General features: G+C 39.7%; 2 protein-coding genes across 6 annotated transcripts; both read left to right on the top strand.

The window, feature by feature from the left end:
- Positions 1 to 496: 496 nt before the first annotated feature.
- Positions 497 to 15,065, top strand: osbp (oxysterol binding protein). 5 transcript variants are annotated; one of them, XM_030049333.1, is made up of 21 exons: positions 497 to 794; positions 1,796 to 1,966; positions 2,114 to 2,322; positions 2,575 to 2,737; positions 3,016 to 3,127; positions 3,225 to 3,423; positions 4,102 to 4,216; positions 5,142 to 5,199; positions 5,294 to 5,461; positions 5,607 to 5,852; positions 7,438 to 7,558; positions 7,852 to 7,955; positions 8,285 to 8,380; positions 8,528 to 8,712; positions 9,261 to 9,490; positions 10,264 to 10,302; positions 10,487 to 10,534; positions 11,081 to 11,119; positions 11,227 to 11,259; positions 11,832 to 11,870; positions 12,388 to 15,065. In XM_030049333.1, exons 2-21 carry the CDS (start codon positions 1,833 to 1,835, stop codon positions 12,528 to 12,530), a joined length of 2,481 nt encoding a protein of 826 aa, XP_029905193.1. In that variant the 5' UTR covers positions 497 to 794; positions 1,796 to 1,832; the 3' UTR covers positions 12,531 to 15,065. The 5 variants fall into 5 exon arrangements, with proteins under 5 accessions (XP_029905193.1, XP_029905203.1, XP_029905211.1 ...); XM_030049343.1 differs by having other exon boundaries at positions 11,084 to 11,119; XM_030049351.1 differs by lacking the exon at positions 11,832 to 11,870.
- A 3,642-nt stretch (positions 15,066 to 18,707) lies between these two features.
- Positions 18,708 to 21,770, top strand: LOC115365007 (ecto-ADP-ribosyltransferase 5-like). Its single transcript, XM_030059721.1, has 3 exons — positions 18,708 to 18,869; positions 19,005 to 19,714; positions 21,671 to 21,770. Exons 1-3 carry the CDS (start codon positions 18,750 to 18,752, stop codon positions 21,750 to 21,752), a joined length of 912 nt encoding a protein of 303 aa, XP_029915581.1. The 5' UTR covers positions 18,708 to 18,749; the 3' UTR covers positions 21,753 to 21,770.
- Positions 21,771 to 22,649: the final 879 nt, after the last annotated feature.

Genomic DNA, 22,649 nt, shown 5'->3' on the forward strand with positions numbered 1-22,649 from the left:
ATGTAAATAGAATATGGAACATTCCACATGATGAAACGCAAACTTTCAGTGAATGGTGTCCCCGCACAGCTTCGGCACGGCCAGAAAAATAATGTTAAAAAGTGAGATCAGGCCTTTGAGCTGCCGCAGCGAGACCACAGTCCACATTTAAAGCGTTTTGTGGATTGTTCTGTGTGTAAGGTGCAGCTGTCACGACATTTTCGTTAATGCTGTTCTGACTGATGGAGCAATGTTGAGCGTGAATGTTTCCTTTGTGAATGTTCCGGATTAAAGAGGGTGAAATATAGGCTGTGTACTCATATAACCAGGCCTTGTGAAGTTAATCATTAAAAAAATAAATAAATAACTTAAGAAACTGTCAAACTTAACGTGCAGTTTGTTGTCTTATGTTAGGCTGGTGTATATTTATGGGTATCCGGAACTCAAGTTAGCCGTGAACGAGCCAGGCGAATGTTATATCGATGCACCACCTGTTAACGCTGGTTGTCAGCTAAGCTAATGCTAACGAGCTAGCATCGCAGAGTATGACACGACCCACACAACGCTGGCTGAGGTCTACTCTAACTACGGAAACCACCACGAAACCCCCTTTTCCTGTCGGTGGAAATACCAGAAAAGGACACCAGGAGAGTCACCGGCGTGAAAAGCCATCGTTATTACAATGATGTGTTTGGAAGTAGCTGGCGTCAGCTTGTTATTTTAGCAAGCAAGCTAATGCTAGTGACCGGCGGGGCGATGTTTAAGTAGCTCTGGTGTTTGGAATTCTTCCCCCTCGAAACTCGATAGTTTACAAGGTTTGTTTGAGATTTGTGTGTCAAGTAGCCATATAATTGATAGATTATGTCACTGTCTTCGGTAAGCCAATCTTAGCTACTTTGTTGGTTAGCTGTGTTTTATTCAGTAGCGATATATAAAATGTCAGATTTGCCGTAACGACGTGGCTTAACAGATTATTTGAGACTAGGAGTCATGACAGCACTCGAGCGCCGTGCTGTTATGTATTGTAATATGTTCAAGCCACGACAGCTCAAATACAAACCGCTAATTAGCCTAACAATATTGGAAAAATTGCCCGGACCTCAAATCGGACTTTATTGTCGTGCGCCTTAGCTAACGCTGGCGTTGTAAACAAGCTCAAAGTGTGCGCTACAGCCAGTCTCCATTCATGTCACGGTGGAGTGAAGCCGAGTGGCGTGTTTGTTGATCACTAGTTAGCAACAGTGCACCATAATTATAAGGATTAATGGGCTCTGCTATTAACTACGTGTCGTCCATTACGCTGTGGCAGTGCTGGACGCAGCCAGTCATGTAGCGAATAACCCTTTGCGCTAACTATTGACTCGTTGATGCTAGAAATATTTGACTGTTTTGTACTGCAGATCTCATGTCGTCAGAAAACGAAGGCAGATTTTCAAAAACAGAATCATCTGTTAGCAAGGTAAAGAAGCTTTCTGATCCGCGTGCTGTATGGCCTTGCATTGTGAAGTATTTGTCAGCATTAACAACTTCCTTACTCAGTCAGTTGCCAGTATGCCAAGATTCATCCTCATACCGATGAGGATTGAGAAACTGACTTAATGTCCTCATGCAGTGTCTGAACTTTTGCATTAAAGCAGCTGTGATCGCTGTCAGTTACCAAGGAGATGCACAGTGTAATGTAAATGTCTGTACTCATGAGACCGAGTACGATGTGCACACACTAGGTGTTAGCCTAAAGATAAACTGAGTGGAGGGAGCAATAACGCAGTTCAAATAAATAACAGTGTAAGGTCTGATCAACTTTTCATCTCCACAGGCTATAACCTCACTCAGTGAAGCCACAGTTTGTTGTGATGTCAGAGTCTAAGCCTCCCACTCCTACTCCTGGAGACACTTACAAGGGCTGGCTTTTCAAATGGACTAACTACATAAAAGGTTACCAGCGGCGTTGGTTTGTTTTGAGCAATGGTCTGCTGTCTTACTACAGGTAAGATTTATCACTTGTCTATGTCATGCACACTTATTCCCTAATGGATTAATGTCTGATATCCACTCTGTCGCTGTTTTCTGTAAGAATGCTACTTGCTTTGATTTGTTTCAGAATTTTACCACTCCTCATTCTTTCTCTCTCCAGGACCCAAGCAGAAATGGGTCACACCTGCCGGGGCACTATCAACTTGGCCACGGCCAACATTGCTGTGGAGGATTCGTGCAATTTTGTCATTTCCAATGGCGGGGCACAGACCTACCACCTGAAAGCCAGCTCAGAGGTGGAGCGACAGCGTTGGATCACTGCTCTGGAGCTGGCCAAGGCAAAGGCTGTCCACATGCAGGCAGAATCTGGTGAGAGTGAGGGAGGAAGAGTCAGTCAGAGCTTGCAGGATACACCCTCTGGAAATCAATAGAAGAGTCAGTGTAATCCTCCAGCAATTTAGTACTCTGTTTATACATGCGGGGAGTGTGCAATTAGACTCTGTGTGTGTGTGTGTGTGAGTGAGAGTGAGAGTGAGTGAAAGAGACAAAGAGAAACGCATTTTCTCATGATGTTAATCTTTGTTTTTCGTGATATTTTCTCTTCCCTGTCCTCTTCCACAGATGACTCGGGTGACGACTGTCCTACATTGCCCCCTTCTTCAGGGCAGGGCGGAGGCTGCCGTAACTCTGAGGTCCAGTCCACACTGCGCACTCTAGGCAGTAAGGTGGAGGACCTCAGCACTTGCAATGACCTCATTGCCAAGCATGGCTCTGCCCTCCAAAGGTCTGGGATCAATCTGACGCTCATCACATTGAATTGTTTTCACTGCCGTGGAAAAGAATATAACTAGTATGCCGAATTCCTTCATAAGAGTGTAGACAAAGAAAAAGAAGAGGGGTTTAGTGCAGGCTAACCAAAATGTTTACATCAGTGACAGAAGTAGAAAGTACATTCACCTAAAAATTTTCTTAATCACATCAGTTTGTCAATATTAAAAACACCAGGCACAGTAGTAGGACTTGATTTTTTTTTTTCTGCTACTGTTTGCTCAATGCCCACAGGTCCCTGTCAGAACTGGAGGGAATTCGTCCAGGAGCTGACATGGGTGAGAAGATCAGACAGGTTACAGAGAGGGCCACGCTGTTTCGAATTACATCTAATGCAATGATCAATGTAAGTTGCCTAACAGTTATTTGCTGATGAAATCAAAACAATGTTGCTGAGGCTCTTACTGAAGTGTTGATCTTTGGTATGCATGCTCCCTCCCCAGGCATGTAGAGATTTCCTCACCCTGGCTCAGGCCCACAGTAAGCGCTGGCAGAAGGCCTTACAGTCTGAGAGAGACCAGAGGATAAGGTTGGAGGAGACATTAGAGCAGCTGGCCAAGCAGCACAACCACCTTGAAAGGGCTTTCAGAGGAGCCACAGTACTCCCCCCTTCTTTCAGCAATCCTGCCTTAGATGCCAAGGGTAAGGCTTTCATCTGCTGCTGAGCTTTTGACCTTGTACCAAGGACATGGTTCAAAGAACACCCAGGGTAAAGGTCAGATATGTAAGATTGTGTTTTTGGAATGGAAATCACTCCGTAGTGAAAAAACAATCCCTGCAAAAGTAGATGTTCATCCTCATGCAACATTGCTGGTAACCATAACTACAGCTCTTTGCCTTTGCTTTTTCCATGAACATAACACTGGGTGTGCCAGCCACATTGTGAATCTGCACTGGATTGATATCCATTATAGGTAAAGCAGCATTGGGATCAGAAAAATCCAAAGCTGCCCCAAACACATTGAGGCAGAATATGCTTTTTGTATGCGTGTGTGGCTGATTAAAGTTGGTTAGACTGTAATTTGCTTGTATGCAAAATTGACTTTTCGTGTCCGGAAAACTAGACTTGAAATAGGCAAATGCTGCTTTCACATGTGTTGAGACATTTTGAAATGAGCATGGTGAAAGATGACAATGTTGTGTCAAACGGACTGTTTACCTGCCAGTGTTTTGAGCTGTTAAACAGAGCCACCATAAATGGCATGAATGCATTAAATGCTTGCCCTATGCAATTTCAGAAAGCTGTGTTTTTATCCATTGCTATATGTGTGCTGATTGAGATTTTCCTTTTGGCATTTATTTTTACCCTCTTCACATCAGGGTCTGGTTCAGGGAAAGGTGATGCTAGTGACGAAGATGACGAGAATGAGTTCTTTGATGCTATGGAAGACCCAGCAGAGTTCATCACCGTCCCTGCTGATCCCAAGTATCACAGGTCAGTAACTCTCCTGTCCTCCCTTTCCATTTGCCATTTATTTTTATGCGGCCACACAAGCGCAGGAGACAGTGATACAAAAAATATTTTACAGGCAACCAACATCAGTGATTATTTGTATATCTAAAGCAGAACCAAAGAGCTCACATTTTATCGCAGATTATGAAACCTTCCACCCTTCCTTGCAACCTCAGGCTCTCTTAGGCAAACCTTCCAGCCACCATGACCAAAGCCACGTTAAACATCTACAGAGATAGGGCTTTCAGCATTGCTGCTCTTAGTACCCCCTCTTTATGGAGCATAACTCCGACTCTGTCCTTAAATAGTGCTAATAGACCCACCGTTATCAAGCAGCATTTTAATATTTGAATTATGTTTTACTTAGGGCTGCCCCCTGAAAGTTGACAAGGCCAATCATCAGACATAGACCTTCACAGTTGACTCAGACGATGGAGTTGAAGTGTTGTATTGTTTTCTAGATGGTTACTGGGCATTGCAGTATGACAATAAATCAAGACACATTCTCTTAAAAATGCACTGGAAATATTTTGCAATAGGCCCTATTGCAATTTCCGTTCACTATTGAATAGGGAATAGTGGGTGAACAGGGGGTGGCAGCAAAGAGTCATTTTGTCATATTGAAAGGCCAACTCTGAGTCGACTCTGGAAACTGTCAGGTACAGCCCTAGTTCTGTTGCTCCTCTTGGTCTTTTATACTGATGTTTTATGTTGTATCTGCATTTGATGTAAGCAGTCTGTGAGTGTCCAAGAGGTTCTGTACTATTAAGATGCTTTTTTCTATGTATTGTTTTATTTTTCATTTATTTCTATTTATTTATTACGTGCTTGTTTAATTACAAACATACTTTGCTTTTTTCCTGTTCCATCTGTGAAATTTTTCATGCTTTCTTTATCTGTCTACCAGGAGATCTGGCAGCAATGTTAGTGGGATAAGCAGTGAACTTGGAACGGATGATCAGTCGGTAAATACATTTTGAGATTGTTTTTGGGAGCACAGGTTTATGTCAGATTGCCAGACATCTGACCCTTCAGTCTGTTGTCTCTCTTCTCTTACAGTTTGATGAACAATCTTTGGCATCAAATCCAGAGTCTCCACAGCCCCTTGAAGTAGAGTTAGTTAAGCAAAGACGGACTCGGATCCATGAAAAACCCAACTATTCCCTGAATCTGTGGAGCATCATGAAGAACTGCATAGGAAAGGAGCTCTCAAAGATACCCATGCCTGTAAGAAACCTGTGCACTTGTTTATATGCCCATAGGCAATCCAGGTGGTTGTTTTTATGCTACAGAGTGTGAGAACAGTTGGGTTTTTTTTGTTTGTTTTTTTTACGTGTCTTTCTCTCTATTTCTGTACTTCTCTGCCTACTAGGTGAATTTCAATGAACCCCTCTCAATGCTGCAACGTTTGTCTGAAGACCTGGAGTACTATGAGCTGCTGGATAAGGCTGCCAAGTGTCAGAGTTCTCTAGAGCAGCTGTGCTACGTAGCCGCTTTCACAGTGTCGTCTTACTCCACCACTGTTCACCGCACAGGCAAACCCTTCAACCCCCTGCTGGGAGAAACCTTTGAGCTGGATCGGCTAAGAGAGTGCGGCTACCGCTCTCTCTGTGAACAGGTGGGGAGGAAAGTAGAGACAGATGGGTCAAAGAATAGAATTTAAAAAGGGAGGGTTTGTGATGTGGATAGCAGAGTTTGGCTGTAATGGTAGTTGTGCTGTAAACGGTGGGATATAGATGAAATCAAATCTGATCATTTGTAGGAAAAAAGTGATAAACTCTCCATTGGCCTAAGAAGTCCTTTACACATTGCTTACAATTTGGTCATCAAGGCACTGATTCTTGGGAATTTGGATAAAGCAGGTTTTAATTTTGAAAAAAAAAAAAAAAGTGAGTTAAATTACAAAATCTGAAGGTATATCACTATAGGCCAAGGTCTTGGCTGTTCAGCAATGTACCAGTGCAACCTCCTCATTTTGCATTTTTTTCATAAAATAGGTTTTTCCAGTTATTAGGCTACTTTGTTTTTGTCAACACAGTCACTGTAATGTTTTTTTTTTTTTTTTTTAATTTGAAAAACATATTTTTGTATTAAAGAGACTATTACTTTAATAATTCAGCAGCACCAAAGGAACATATTGTATGTATATTCATTTAAAACAAATATAACTGCCTCTGACGGTGGTGACACTAATTTGACGGTGGTGACAGTCGCCTCATTACAACATACAATTCCAAAATTTATACCACTCAAGTCAATGGCTTCTTGCTGAACAACTTTATTTAACTATTTGGTACAAAAAATAACAATCTTGAGCACTGTTATAATCATTTTTCAGACTTCAGTCATCACCGTCAGACAGAAAACCTGACGGTGGTGACAAAAACCTACTCTTTCACATGATAAGCATGAGTTGTTCACATTAGCCAGCTTGTTTTCGCCCTGTTGCTACCTGCATCAGACCTCTTCTTAAAAAGTATACATTTATTCCATAATCTAATTTAATATTTTTTATACAGAAGTGACGGTGTTGACAATTTATGGTCGTGACAGTAGCAGCGTCCAAAAATATGAAGAGATTTAAGAGAAAATAGCAAACTTCCAGGAGCCTGAGCGGTCTTGAAGCATGCAGTAGAGCTGAAGGTTTGAAAAGGGCTCCTCAGGAATGTAATTGACCTTGTAGTTTTTTTTATTATTATTTTTTAAATAAATATCTGACGGTGGTGACGAATATCTGAGCAACCACAAAATAATAGTAAATATTGTTCAAAACCCATCGTTTGTAGTTTTTAATACATATTATGATGTACTCTTTCATGTGGTAAAGATATTATTCAGTGAAATTATTACTTTTTGTTGTTTTAATCAAGTTGAAATGATTATCTCCTATATGAGGACAACTGGTTTTGTAGGCCATGGGCCAACATATAATCATTAAATTAATACAAATTAAAAATAAACCTATAAAAGAAGCTTACAAATGTGCAAAGGACCCCCTGATTATGCCCTTGATTCTTTTTATTCATTAAAATGTTGTAAATTTCCAGCAGAAATAGCATTTTTCTTAGTGGGACATGATTTATCCAAATTCTCAAGAATCAGTGAAGGGCATATATCTATGTCACTCTGTTGAGAGTGCTCCTGATTTCATCGTTACTTCTCTACTACTTCTCTTCCTCGCCATTGCCCTACACCCTTCCCAGGTGAGCCACCACCCCCCTGCTGCCGCTCACCATGCTATCTCTGAAAGAGGTTGGACCCTCAGACAAGAGATCACCTTGGCCAGCAAGTTTAGAGGAAAATATCTCTCCATCATGCCCTTGGGTAAGTGTGAGTGTATACCACATAACAGGCCATGACAGTACATCTGTGTCATGACTTGTAGTGGTTGCCAACCTGTTGATTCAGTGAACTCAATTTTAATATTGAACTGTAAATACAATACCATGATTGTGCAGAGGGTTGATGATTGGCTGAGTTGAGTCCTATACTCAGTCTGCTATTTCAGCTCATATTCCAATACCTATAATTACAGTGGAAGCATAATTCAGTAAATCTTGATTTATCAAGTAAAAGAAATGGCATTGCTGACTAATTTGCCTTTCTTTATTGCACAGGTTCTATCCAGTGCATATTTGAGAAGAGCAACAATCACTATTCTTGGAAGAAGGTCACCACCACAGTACACAACATAATTGTGGGAAAATTATGGATTGACCAGGTAAGGGGAGTAGAATGGTTGAGAAGTTGGAGGGGATAGAGGTTTATATTTGGAGATTAGTTACAGCATAATTGCTAATAGAAGCACAAATGTGATACATTCAAAAGTCATAAAAATAGTACTTGTAAAATAGGATGTAAGAAATCGGTATTATGTGCCATACTGTTTGCATGTTAAGCATTGTGACATTACTTCCACTGCATGGGGAATGATAAATGACAATTATTGAAAGATAGTCCTCACTGAATGTTTTGCCCATCATTCAAATGATGTTGCCTTTTAAGTCATCTGCAGCAGAACATTTTGTCTTCTCATGTTGTCCCTGCCAGTCTGGAGAAATAGATGTGGTGAACCACAGGACCGGAGATCGCTGTCACCTCAAATTTGCTCCCTACAGTTACTTCTCCAGAGACGTTGCCAGAAAGGTAGGCTTTTGACTCATCTGTGCACACTCGATTATTCATACTATTATTATTATACATGTTTGCTAGTTATCTCATCCTTTGTTATATAATTACACAAACAAACAGATGTTTCTTGCTATTTAATTGAAAGCTGTGTTTGTCTCTCAGGTAACAGGAGTAGTAACGGACAAGGATGGAAAAGCCCATTACGTGCTGTCCGGAACATGGGATGAGAAGATGGAGTTCTCCAGGGTAATGCAGAGCAGTAAAGGCGAGAACGGCACCGAAGGCAAACAGAGGACTGTCTATCAGACCCTCAAAGCCAAAGAAATATGGAAAAAGAACCCTCTACCGTGAGTTTGTGTGTAGGAGAATTTGTGATGATGATAAGATCAAATGAGTAATGAGTGTTATGTTTTGTTTTGTTTTTTTGTGATGGAGCTGTAATGCAGAAAGATGAGGAGAGTGATTAAAAAGCCTCATCTTACAGGTATTATTTAGCACTTTGCATCTGAAATGTTCTTGCTGTAGCCACATGCTGTACATCAAATGATTAAAGGAGATTTCAGACATGGGGACAAAAATGTACATTTGAAGATTTTGTGCACTTGGCACAGGTAATGCCAAGTTAAGGGGAGTCTGACATATGTCAAATAAATGGACAGCTCCTGAATGCTCTGCAAAGATAGGTTTACATTTGATAGTAATGAGACGGCACATTTGATATGACTCGGAATAATCCTTATACTTGCATATTTGCTTATAGCACATATTCATGAGAAATGTTTGAGATCCACAGGCATATTGTTTCCCTCTCTTATGTTATTCCCTCTATCTCTTTGCCTTTATTGTCATCTCACTGCTTTTGTGATCTTCCATATTGATGTCAAACATTAAATAGTGAGGGAGCAGAAACCATGTACTACTTCTCCTCGCTGGCATTGACGCTCAATGAACCTGAAGAGGGAGTGGCGCCAACAGACAGCCGACTACGCCCAGACCAGAGGCTAATGGAGGCAGGCCGTTGGGACGAAGCCAACGGAGAGAAGCAGAGGCTCGAGGAAAAGCAACGCACCGCCCGACGAGAGAGGGAGAGGGAGGCAGCCAAGGCATCCAACCCACCTGAGGAGGGTAAGAAAAGGGAGAGATATAAAAGGAATCCTTTTCATAAATGCCTTAGGGATGCACAGTTCCAAATTTAAAGTCAATTCTGATTCCTTGTCGTGGAAATGATAAAATCTATTCTGGATTCATTCCCATTACAGAGGTTAAAATAAAAAATATCTGCCAATATTCAAAACATTAAACATACTTTCTTTGAATATATAGCTTGTACATTGTGATGGTCGTGTTTTTTTGTTGTTGTTGTTGTTTTACAAACTCGTTTAAACTTGTTTTGTTTTTTTTTGTCTGAACTTTGGAGTCAAGAATGCCTCCACAGTCTTTTTCTTTCTCCTTTATTTGTACAATCAATTTTCAAAGTGACACGATGGGTTAATCACATGGTGGGACGGTTTTCACGTGTGGAAAAAATTAATTGAGGCGTCAGGAAGAATTTACAGATCACCAATAGTGTCCTTCCATTCCATTCCACTCCAGGAAACGAGGTAGCAGGACAAGGTAGAAGTAGGGGGAGAAGAGTTGTAATAATTTATTTAAGGGCTATGTTGCATACTGGATTCTGATTCACGGAAGTTCTTCACATCCGTGATGGTCAGTATTTTCCGATTGAAGACCAACTCATCGTGGATCAAAAAAGAGATAGAGTAAAGCAGCAAAGGTAGTCAGCCCACATGAGCAGCCGTGTCTGGTCTTTCTGTCCTGCAGTGTTTCTGTCTATTCATCCTCTTTCCGCTTTGTCTGTCTCGGTATACCTTGTCTGCTTGTCTCTGTCTCACCTTAAGCTGTCACTGAGGATTCCATCAATGACTCACCTTTGAAAAGCAAGTACTCCTCTCTTGTTTTTTCCCACTCTTGGTCTGCACTTTTTTATTGGCTGCAGACACAAAAACATATTGTATGTTTGCCTAAATAATACAAAGGTGCTAAATGTCTTCTGCATCACTTTTCAACCAGCTCATTCATTCACCTCTTTTCTGTCCCTTCATCCATTTATTTTCCATTTAGCTGATGCAGGGGAGATTGGCACAGAAGCAACTGAGGTTTCGGATGAAAGCAAGTATCATTTCTCCACTTAACGTAGAGTGGTGCTCTTAAAGAAAATTGTCATTAAAAGGTGCAGTGTTAAGCGTTTTAAAGGAATCACCCCATTAAATCTGCAGGAAGTTGCAAGGCTTGATCAAAACCAGTGTCTCAGTTGATTACTTTACCAGCTGACTTTCATCAGTTTTCCTCAAGGTCAAAAGTCACTACCTTCTCCATTTTCTGTTTTGGAGCAAAAACCTATTGGAATTTTAAGACATCCTCAGTCTCTTCCCACCTACTTCGCAGGCATTTTTAACTGCTCAGTGATAGTGGACGAAGCTACAAGGGGGTGACTGGCTTCAAAAAACATTTTACTTAAGCTAAAAAAAAATAAAATAAATAAATAAATACTACACAGCACATTTAAACTAAAAATTAATTTCAGTGCATGGGCTGTTAGTTTGTGCTGGACAGAAAAAAAGCTGTTTGTGTAAATTTTAGGTAGCATGTAGTTTTGGGCGGGGGGCTATGGTCTCTTATGTAATATTTTGTTTCTCTTTTTGTACTGGTGTTTAGCAGACACAGAGGATTCTCCCCCTCATACACCTATTGCATGCAAGTAGCCCCTTACAGTCTCACTCATTCTCTTTGTATCAGTCATATTCATGTTCTTTTATCCCTCAGTTGTTCAAATATCCATCCTCCACTCTTCTTCCTTTCAGCCCCCTATGGACCTCCCCTGTCCCCTTATCTAAGCAAGTATTCCACTTCTGACATTCACATAGAGTAGCATGATTTTAGATTTCCGTTTCTATTTTACTTAGAACAGCCAGGCCTGTATTGGCTAGATTCCCATCCCAAGCAATGTTTAGCTGTCACCACTAGGAGGCTCCAGTAGATTAGATCTGTTCCATCCCTAGAAGTGTTTACTTGTTGCCACTAGTGGGCTTCTCAGTCTTGTTTGGAAAAAGTAAGTACGTCAGTGAGTGACACACCGGTTAATAAGCCTTCCCCTTTAGCAGGTGTCCAGCAGTAAGTCTAGAGGAAGAACCCTCTGCTCCTTTTCCATAATGCCAAGTTTCAAGTTTATTTATGAAATGGATAGTAAAATGGGTAATAAAAACAGTTCATATTCAAAAGAAAATGACAGAATATAAATAAACTTGAATGAGACGATGCAAAAGTCATAAAACAGTACATACAGTAAATGAATTAAATGTTTAATGTCATTAGACAGTCTATTCTACTTAAGATACATAAAGCAGCACATGGGAGAATAAAATGCTAAATGTTACCCTCTTCCCATTCTTTCCATCTTGTCCCTTAGCGGAAGGCACAGAAGGTTTTCATGGAATTCCAGTCAAAAGCAAGTAACATTAGTCTTTCCCTTTTTTGGTTTTGTTAGTTGTGTATCAGGTTCAGACGTTTCTTTTAGGGAATTCTTTAGCAAGTTGTAGCTGAGTGTAGCATTAGCACTACAGAAGACCAGGATACTCTGGTCCCGGGCAGGCTTGGCATTGGCAGTGAGCCTGGTCCTCACCAAATACTATACAACGGCCTCAAAATGATGGTCTCAGCACATATTTGTGGTATCTACACTCTATGATTTACACCTTCTTTCCTTTTTCTCTCTGAATAATGTTTGAAAACGGATGAAAATGCAATTAGAAATATATAAAATAGCCTATATTACAACTTCCACGACCATGGTAACACATATTCTTATATTTCTCTTAGTCGATCATCTGAAAGCTCCCAGGTCGTCTAGCACCCTTGCCCTGTCAGTGCTGTCGTGATTCAGTGGCTTCATCCTTTAACCCTCATCTCAGGTACCTCAAGGCTTCCACTTTGGTAAAACGCTGCTTCTTTTTTTGTTTCTTCAGGCACACATCAAGACAGTCACCAAGCACTGTGGTTCAAGAGGATTGATGATCCCATCTCTGGAGAGCCCCTGCATGTCTACAGTGGTGGCTACTGGGAAGCTAAGGACCAAGGCAGCTGGGACATGTGCCCTGACATCTTCTGATCAGAGTTCATTTCAGCGTGTCTCCCAACATGGTGTACCACCTAAAATATGAGAGGATGGTAAGAGACACCATCCCTTACATCAGCTGGCATTGGGACGCAAGCTTGGCATCAACCTCGCTTCACCTATTGGTCCCACCTCGTCCCTCTTCCAGCATCGCTCCTTAACTCAGGCCCCCTCCCAGGATGAGGGGGATCTGGCCCTCTTTTCTGTCTCCCTTTTCAAGATGAACACAACAGTCATGTCACAACTGACTGTGTTCAGGATTCCTTCTCTCTGCCTCTCAAACACTAGTTTATCTCACTTCTGCACATTCTTCATGCAGGGCTCCACAGTATAGCCTTCAAAGTTTTTCGCAGCAGCTTTCTCTGGCAGTTCCATCACCTATTTTCTTTGGGAGCACAACTCAGCCAGTTGATGGTTTGCTGCATATATAGAATTGCTTATAAGTTAGTAAGGAAAGAGAGTTTTTTTAATTATTATCATGATTATTTTGTGATGAATTCATTGTGGGTTGAGACAAGAACTCAAAATCACCAATGTAAGACAAAGTTGATTCATACTGAGTGTTTTTCAGTAGCTCACTCTGTAAATAGCCACTGCACTGGTTTCAGGCCCTGTGGAGGGCGTAGCTAACATAGGCTCTGATTCTGTATTTTCCCCCGAGAGCAACAACAGAATAACGCATCTCAACAATTCCTACAGATCAGAACAAAATTTTAAGTGGTATAATCTAGAGTTGATACTGACTTTCCTTTCGAGTTTAAGGAGTTGCACTGAAGTGAAAAAAATCTGGAGATATGTACACAGTAACCTTTTATATTCCTCTTATATTCAAGAAGGCCATTTCATAATCTGTGATTGTTTTGTTAGCTAGATCATTGAGCAGTACCTTGTAAATGTATACTACTTGGCCAAGAGATTTGAAATAACAATTGGTGTATTATCATTAGGCTTCATGCAAGAGAAGCAGTTGTGGGCTAATTTTCCAGGCCTCTCATATTAAGATGAATAATTCTGGTTTTGAAGTGGATGTTAACAGAGATGTCTAACATACTTTATTACATACATTAGCAAATGTATTTTTCAAAACATACAAAAAAACAAAACATACATTCATTTGAGTAGAGTTTATATTTTTTTACTCAGTATGATAACCGTATGGACCGAAATATTGGCACCAACCAAGTTTTGTGTTGGTGCCACAAAATGAAAATACAAATGGCACTACTACTGGTCAGTTTTGGAAAATGGGTCGTCTGGAGCCCTTTTTTCCTCCATCCAACCTATTTGACAACACTTCAGCTCTTGGCCTGGTGTTTGAGAGCCTGGTGACATAGTTGTATTTTAAAAATAGAATGTAGAGCATTTACTTGGTTCCTTATGTTGACGTTAAAATGCACTACCGACTCTGTCCTGCTTCTCCACCAAAGCACATGAATTTAAGACGTAAAAACAGAAGACCTTTGAGTCTATGTGCATGCCTGATGTCTGTGTTCTTGTAACACAGAGAGAAGCTACTTTGACAAGTGGTTGCTTAATAAATTTCTTCACAACTGCTTTGTGCATAGGGGGTATTATTACAAAGATGTGTAGGTATATTGAGTAATGTCCTCTGGTCTCCTCTAGATCTTGTTTACACAGATGTTAAAAGACAGCTCCCAGAGTAGCCCTGACAAACGTTGCACAAGATTGCTATAGGCCTAAAACACAAACAGTTTCAAAACAGGAATTGTTGGTTCACATTGTGTTTCTGCTGCCATTTTGCTTGATTCTGTATTTTTGTTAATCCATAGCTAACTTGCCTAAAGTGAACCAGTCATGTCACTGAGATATTTTCAGCACAGCTAAAGTGGTATTTAATAAAAAAAATTAAAAAAAATCAGCACTCTAAAACAGAAACATTAGCTGTCAGCGTTTAATGTCAACCCCAAAAATAAAAGAGCACAGGCTTCTTTGTAAGCATTGTATGCTACAATGTTAAACAAAGAACGTCAAGCCCAGAAAACTGAGAGTACACTTATTTCTCCATTAACATCAATTGTAGCAGCATCGTAATGCACTCCGGTTGCTCTCTATGTGTGTTGCATTTGTCAGAATTACATCGTACAACAACAAAACAGCACCAGAAACACAAGATGTAACTCACCAGTTGCTGTTGTTTTTAAAGTGTTACTGTGTTGTGGACCAGATTCTTCCTTCAATTCTCCACAAAGTGCATTCTAGGCTAAGGCTGTAATTTTTTTAAAAAAAAAAAGGTCATTTGGAATTGATAAAATGTGCAAAGTATGACCATGGGTGTGACACTGAGCTCAGCCTCTTGAGGTCAACCTGTGACCTCAGAAGATATTAACTGTCAGTTAACGCAACTGATGAAACTGATTTTTTACTGGTGTTCAAATCTTTGGTTCATTGTAGCCAAAACTTTGATTACCCATGTCAGTTTTGGAAATTACACATTGTGGTTTTAAGCTCTGGATTACATGAAAGATGTAGTATTTTAAAAAATTAAAAAAAAAAAAAAAAAAAAAAAAAGTTGCACCCTAAACAATTATTACAGCGTAATAACTGAAGGTGTCATTGATAGGTTTTATTGGTTGACATTTTGTTTGCAGCAATAATCACCATGTTATTTAACATAACTAATGTTAGAATCAGGGCAATATTCTAACATTTACATTGCACCATCGCTCCATCTTAATTTCAATATAAATGGAGTCCTGGGCATCATCTTAAGAAGAGCAGGAGGGCTGAATTTCATACACATCAGTTAGCATCACATCAATTACTACTGGCTGGGTAGATTGTGGAGGGAGAGGCTGAGTGTATTGTTTTTCCTGGTTTCTTTCAAATTTTCCTACAACTTGAATCTTGATTTTGGTTAGTCAAGCCTAAGTGATGCTGTGAGTGTAGATTTTGAACATAGAGCCACAAATGTGTATGGTGGGTTTTTTGTTTGTTTGTTTTGTTTTTGTTTTGTTTTGTTTTTGAACACCTGTGGAACAAAACAAAATGCTGGCTCAGTGTCAAGTGAAGACTCCAAAACCACAAGAGCTTTTTGCCTCTGATGTTGGGCGTGTGATATGAGTGCGAGGACTGTATGTTCAGTCAAAATCTAAATCCCGTTTTATATTCAAGTGTACTTAAATGCATATCAACTGAAGAACAACGCGAAACAAAGCGTCATGTTCCGAGTATTTCCATGTAAAAAGACGATGCTAATGAAGTGATGGTGGTATTAAGTGATAGAGAAATCTAGTCATGGTGTTCTTGTTCACCAGATGTTTTTTTGTTTTTCTTTTGGGGGGGATGGAGGCCCCTTCCCCCCTCACTCCCCACACACAGATTTACATATGTTTATTATAAACACAAACAGTGCATGTGTTTGGCCACTTGAAAGTTGAAATGTCCATCTTTATTAATACTATGCCATTCACTGCAATTACAGAATGAGTTTACAGATTTCTTTCTGTCTTGACTTTTTGTTCTTTTATATTTCTCTTTTTTAGCTATTTATTTTAATAGTATGTAGCCCAGTCATTTTCATCTTTTGTGTTTGTGATTTCTTAACTTTTTTTTTTTTTTCCATTTTCCTTTTGTGTTTTTCTCTTGTTTCCTCTCCTGCTGTGATATTTGCTCTGCACTGTGGGGATGTTCATGATATGGTTGAGCTGCAATGCACAACTTGACACAATTTTCACAAGAAAAATCACTGAAGGTATAATTGCACTTTAATACCGCACTTCCATTATTTAAGATGCATACCTTGATTTGACTCAGTCAGCTTCTGGCATTGGCTACTTAAGAGAAAAATTAATCAATGAAACAAATAAAAAGAAAAATTAGTATGTAGCAGAGCACAGAAAGATATTTGACAGTGCGTGACAGTGTTAGACGGCAGACCTGGGTCAAAATAAGTTGGCAAATAAAAAGCCAACATGCTGACATAACCCCAGGTAGCCATGTTGGTGGCTGACTGTTCATGAGATTTGGATATGTGCTCGAGTAAAAAGGTTCCACTGAATTGAAATCTTGCTCTGTGCATACCCTTAACCTTAACTGTTCTTTAATGGAGACCAAAAACTGTTTTGTGATCACATTTTTTTTTTGTAAAAATCGTTGATTTTTTTGAGAACCTAAGGGTTGATGATATTAAAGCCTAAATGGAGACAAACTGCATGTCTGTGGTCTCATTAATTGTTCCTAAAAGGCATTGCAAATCAGCCAGAAGTCATCATGTGAACTAGACAGAAGCGATTTTAATATGTAATAAGTACAGTGCTCTGTCTAATTGTGTGCAAAGTAGTCTACTGTCTGAATAAATTTGTATGTATTACAAGTTGTTAATTTTATATATTACTAGGAATTCTTTGGGCCATATCTGGACATAACTACAGAGCCCCTAAAGGGCCATGGGGGAGGAAAAAAATTACATGCGGGGGAAAAAATTAAATACTGAAACTCTTGAAAATTTAGATTCAAAGTCAAGTCAAAAGGGTTTTTTTTTTTTTTTTTTCTCATATGATTTTTTTCTTGCCCATGTCCCTTTAGGGGCTCGACACATAACCACATCAAGATATTTAGGGCAGTTTCCCAAGTTTAACTAACTTTAAGTTCTCATCCACACAAGCTTCAAAACAGTATAAATGCAATTTGATCCAGTTGATTAACATTGGTCAAGAAATATCAGGTTAACAACTTGTTAATGTCTCTTTCCATTCAAATCTATTGTTCCTCTTGAAGCCAAGATTTACTATGGCCTACAGTCTCCTTCCATCCTAGTGTAAATTTTCCCAGGGAGGTTGAGCAGTGTGATTCCAAGATAATTGGAGCTCATTCTTTAGTCCCATCCATCCATTTCCCAGCATTTCAGGGGTCTAGGTCACAGCGGTAGCAGGCTGAGAGGGACAGCCCAGATAAGATTTTGGCTTCCGTTATTCTGTTACAGCATACACATCAGTGTTCACACAGCAGTCCTGCTGTTTTAGTAAAACAAATGTACAGTACTTTCCATGCATTCAGTTTTCTGTCATCTAGCAGAATGACAGACAAAGTGAAAGCAAAATGGCCACATCCAAAAAAGTAATAAGAGATAGGGTAAGACAGTGAGGTAATACTGACACTATAAACTCCTGATCTAGTTCTGGTCAGCCAGCAATGTTAAGGTACAGAGTTAAAAAAAAAAACTTGTTACACATAGGCTAATGTTATCGTTGCAAAGATGAAGGTAAAATGATAACAACATTGTGAGCCACATGGCTTTCCTGAATTCTATTAAATTCTACCATTGGAAAAAATTATGATAAATTGCAGTGAGCATGCAAATTGCTGCTAAATATGAGCAGCTCTTGCCTGGTTTCAAACGAGAGAGCTCATGCAACTCTAATCTGTGTTTTCATCAAGAGACGTAATCTGGAAATGTTTCTTGAACAGTGATGTACACTAATTTTTTGGGAATACGGGCAAATGTCCTTGATCAGAGCCCTTAGCACTGCAAATGAATACAGCTGAAAGAGATGCACTCACACTACAACAGCCATTTTTTCTGAGATCACACGTTTAGAGTCTTTCCTCTTGAGTTCATAGAGAAACATGATACATGCTGACTGGGCCAAGATTGCAGTGATAGTAATTTGTAGTTTGATAACGTAGATTTCCCCTTTAAAAGGCCCAACACTTAGCTGTTAGGTAACATAAATGAAGGCACCATGATCACTATACTGACACTAATTAGTTTTGGCCTGATTGGCTGACATCTTGGGAGAGCTTTCATTAAATGTCTGATAAAAAATGTTCAGCATCCTCAAAAAATTTTCATCATAACGTTCTGTTCTCAAGAATCTGTGTGTCTGTGTGTATATATTTTGTGTTCATAAGTTTTGAAAAGTGTGAGATTTATTCTTGAAATATTATTGGCTCTGTGGGACTGGGTTAACATACATGGCTACATGCTTATAAACATTATTGTAATATACATGACATAAACAGTGTTTTCACAGAAATGCAACACACCGTTTTGTTGACAGTCAAACTGGGACAAGTAGGTGTTGACAGGTGTTGTCAAGGTGTTGACAGTATCAACAAACTTTTCTTATTCTCACTTTCATTTCCATGACTTCTCCTAATGGTTTGTGACTCTGTCCCGTGCAATTTCGTATCAGTATATTCTTATTTGGGTCACAGACTCACAGTGCCATTTGGTCTTTCAGTTTAGGACAGATGAGAACAGACTTTAATTTGCAAGTGCTAGTTGTTGAATTCTTCCTCTGTTTGACTCAAATTCCTGGAGATATGGACTCAGAAAACAAATATTCTATACTACTCATCATTATCTTGGGAGTAAGTAAATATAAAATCTGTAATTGTCAGCAAGGAATGGTTTATTATGAGGATAGCATTAAACTGTTATCAGGTAATTCTGTTTGAGAACTGTTGTTTGAATGTGACTAAAGTCTTTCTTCACACGTATCCCAGGTTGTGACAGAGGCTCAAACTAAATTCATTAAAACTAAAGCGGCTGCTATGACGGAGGCGCTTGACTCAGTTGATGACCAATACATTGGATGTGAGGTGCAAATGCTGGACAAGGTTCTGGGGAAAGGTGGCTTGCTACAAAAGGAGCTTGATGCAGATCATGACTACTTGGAGGCCTGGAATAATGGAAGAACCTGCAGGAGGCTGATTCCCGGGGCCCGAGAGGAACACAGCGTCGCTCTGGCAGTGTTCACCAGTGACTTCAACTTCTATGATAAATTCAACGATGCTGTCAGCACCCTAGGTCGCACTGTCGAAATTTATAAAAGCAAGTTTCCATACAAGTCTCTCCATTTTCTTCTGACGGATGCTTTACGGATCCTGAATAAAACACAGTGTTACCAGGGCAGTAGTGGAACTCATCAGAACTTGAGCTTAACTGCGGTGAACTCAGTCGTGCGTTTGGGAGCGTATCACTGGGGAAGTCCTTTCATGGAGAGGTTTTGCCAGACCGAGTACAAGGTGACATCCTGTCTTGCTGTCGATGTAAAAGACTATTCTTGTTTCAGAGACATAGATGTCGTAATACCTCCTTATGAGTCCTTCACAGTGACTGCCGTGGATACCATAAATGACGGAGAAAAAGAAGTCATCACTCTGATGTCCACAGAAAAGCGTCGGAAAAAACTTCAATGTGCCTATCTACAGAGGTATGTATGTGAAAATTGTTACTGAGAATTACCCACAACTCCAACAAACAATAAAAATAAATGTTATGTCTGCTGTCATTACAGGAGCAAATTTTGGATCAACATTTCATAAAGCTCATAAAAAATCTCTCAACTCATCACTAAGTTAAATAAACAATAGAAATAACTTTAACCATAAAAATAGTTATTAGTTAATCTTTTATGCTCTCTAATGTACTCCAGTCCTCATCTCGACTATGAACATAAGTACTTCACAATCTAACCTAATCTACACATTAATGCTGCTTTTTTCCGCCCTAAAACTTTATTTTACTGGGAACAATACACAATCAACATCACTGTAAATGTTAGTGTGCCAGTATTAACTTTTCAACTGCAGTCCCAAGACATAATGAGCCGTGAAAAACTAAAACAAAGATCAGACCAGAACAACAGTCTTACGCTGCAGATTGCAGGAGGACTAGGTGACTCATGTTACACTGAAAGCTGCTTTTGCATTTTTTTTTTATCAAACACCTTTTATAACCTGTTTGTACTCACACTGAGCAAGCTTCAGACAAACAGTGTTCAACATAGAGGAATCACACCATGAAGGTCGAGGATGGCAGTTTCAGTAATTTGATAATTTTGTATGTAGCCTACTTGAAGCCGCCTGGTTCTCTACAGACAAAATAATGCAGAGATGTGAATTGTGACGCTGGAAGGGGCAATTTATTGAACACTTCTAAAATAATATATAAAAAATGAGCAAAACAAGATAAGAGGGCTGAGGTCAGATCATGCAATAAAAAAAAACTGCAAAAACATCAGCAAACCTTAGCAGTCACTGTCCATGTTTCCATGATCCATTCACCTGTTGGCTGGGTCTAGTAGGACTCCATGTACAAAATCAAGGCACAGGTTGCAGCACAATAGCATGCAGGCAAAACAGCAGCGGCCATGACAACCCTCAAACAAAGCAGTATCTGGCAACCCAGATCTGGCTCCACAGGCACTGTCACCTCAAGGAAAGACTGGATGTTCAAGGCAACTCAGTGGGAGTCAAAAGTGAGCTCCTGGGTGCTACATTTATACCAGCTCCTAGTGGGGCAATAATAATCTCCAGGTGTGTAGCTGCCACTGAGCAAGGCAGAGGGCAGGGATTCATGGAGAGGGAAAACTGAGAAGGTGGCATTACATGGCCAAAAGCCTAACTATCACACGTTTCACTTTCTTTTCAAATGGGACGTTTACATAAACAGCATTTGAAATAGGACACCACTTGGATTCTGCCCAGTGATACTTAATCTGTTGACTCAAGATCAGTTGTTGCTCTCTTTATATGAAAACATGCATAATGTTTTTTTTTTTTTTTTTTCATATTAAGGTGTAGGCACGAGTCGCTGAACCACTTGGAGATCATGGTACATTGTTTCTGCGGGTTTATGAGCTGCTTGTCCTTAGTTTCTGGCATCAGCATAAATTACTGCATTGTTTTCGTTCATTTGAACCTTGGTGTCAGTACACGATGGTAAATCAGTAACAGAGGTGGAAGAGGAGTGGCTCCAGAATGAACCCCTGAGGTACACCAACAGGATGGGTGCCCTGCCTGATCCAACACAATGCAATCACAGCAAAAGATGAAATTTAACAGATTTCTGATGAGAATGTCATGGCTCACAATATCATAGGCTTTTCTAGTGTGTAAAAATACAGCATCAAGAATCCCTCCTTGGTCCATTTTGAACTTAATCTCTAAAGACAAATTGCTTGGAGTGTGGTGTGCGCCCTCAAATAACTTTGACTCTGCATCATAAAATGAATCTAATTATACCAAAGGGGTTAGGGTTAGGGTTAGCTAACAAGAAAAACTAATGAGGACAGGGCCTTTTTGTCCTTAACTGTGAATCAACATGGCAAATATAACAAATGAATCTATCATCTACCCTCATGGAAATGTATCATTTTCCTTTTCAGTACTGGTACCGCGGACCATGTGGCTCACTCCACTGCTTTGGTGCTGCTGGCTGCCTCCCACTTTGTGTTCCTCATCACATGAAGGGTGGTGGGGCGGTGACTTGCTGACTGAATGTTGTCTGTTTGAACTTTGAGTTCATTGTGACTGAAATATACTTTTTCAAATCAAATTTGTTTTGAAAAATAAGCTGTTGTTTCTTAGTTATGATGTTTTTGTTGCTGTTTTTTGATAAATCATAAAAAAATGTATTGTTAGAAGTTGTTTGATTATTGCTTCATATATCCAAGATCAAGTTCACATGAAAGTTTTATTGTTGTGAAATGCAGTGGTGGTTGGAGATGGGGAAAATGTTACTCCGAAACACAGGCTATCCATATTCTGGGTCATTATTTCATGGTGGAATATACTGTAAGAATGGACCTGTACACTGTATCTACTGTACATGTAAATTAGGGCTGTCAGACTCATATTATGTAGTGGCCCCATTTGTCCAGATGAGACCTCACAGCGGCCATTTTTTTTTTTTTTTTTTTTTTTTTTTTGCTAATGTCAATGTGACCCAAGTTGACATGTGGATGTTATAGGTGACTTATAGGTGAATCAGTTTGTAGCCTACCTGTCAATGAGAAATGGTACGCTGGCACATGAAAATAACACATAATGTAGAATTACATAAAATATAAGAGAGAAGGGCAACAAATATACAGCATGCAGGTTTGCTATTTGCCTCAAATAGCTGCTCTTCTCACCTCTCCTTAAAAATCATACAGTCCATGTGAACCTTTCACTTTTTTGATGGCATGTTTGCTAAATTAACATAATGCAGCAGGGGTCATTGCAGCAGCCAGCCAGGTGAATTTTCCCTTACCTCCAGCCGATTGTACTTAACTGATCATAATGTATGATTACTCATTAATTTATCAGTTTATCATAGAAACCTCATATTTTTCTTATTGCACATAGTTGCTAGTGATTTGA

This window comes from Myripristis murdjan, chromosome 1 (genome assembly GCF_902150065.1).
Source record: "Myripristis murdjan chromosome 1, fMyrMur1.1, whole genome shotgun sequence".
Classification (NCBI taxonomy): Eukaryota; Metazoa; Chordata; class Actinopteri; order Holocentriformes; family Holocentridae; genus Myripristis; species Myripristis murdjan.

Bases quoted from the DNA above. Each gene is read 5' to 3' on its own strand.
- osbp (XM_030049333.1), top strand. From the start codon at position 1,833: ATGTCAGAGTCTAAGCCTCCCACTCCTACTCCTGGAGACACTTACAAG. The intron at 3,128-3,224 runs GTAAGTTGCCTA...CTCCCTCCCCAG, and splicing joins CATCTAATGCAATGATCAAT to GCATGTAGAGATTTCCTCAC. The intron at 8,381-8,527 runs GTAGGCTTTTGA...TTTGTCTCTCAG, and splicing joins CCAGAGACGTTGCCAGAAAG to GTAACAGGAGTAGTAACGGA.
- LOC115365007 (XM_030059721.1), top strand. From the start codon at position 18,750: ATGAGAACAGACTTTAATTTGCAAGTGCTAGTTGTTGAATTCTTCCTC. The intron at 18,870-19,004 runs GTAAGTAAATAT...CACGTATCCCAG, and splicing joins TACTCATCATTATCTTGGGA to GTTGTGACAGAGGCTCAAAC. The intron at 19,715-21,670 runs GTATGTATGTGA...TTTCCTTTTCAG, and splicing joins CAATGTGCCTATCTACAGAG to TACTGGTACCGCGGACCATG.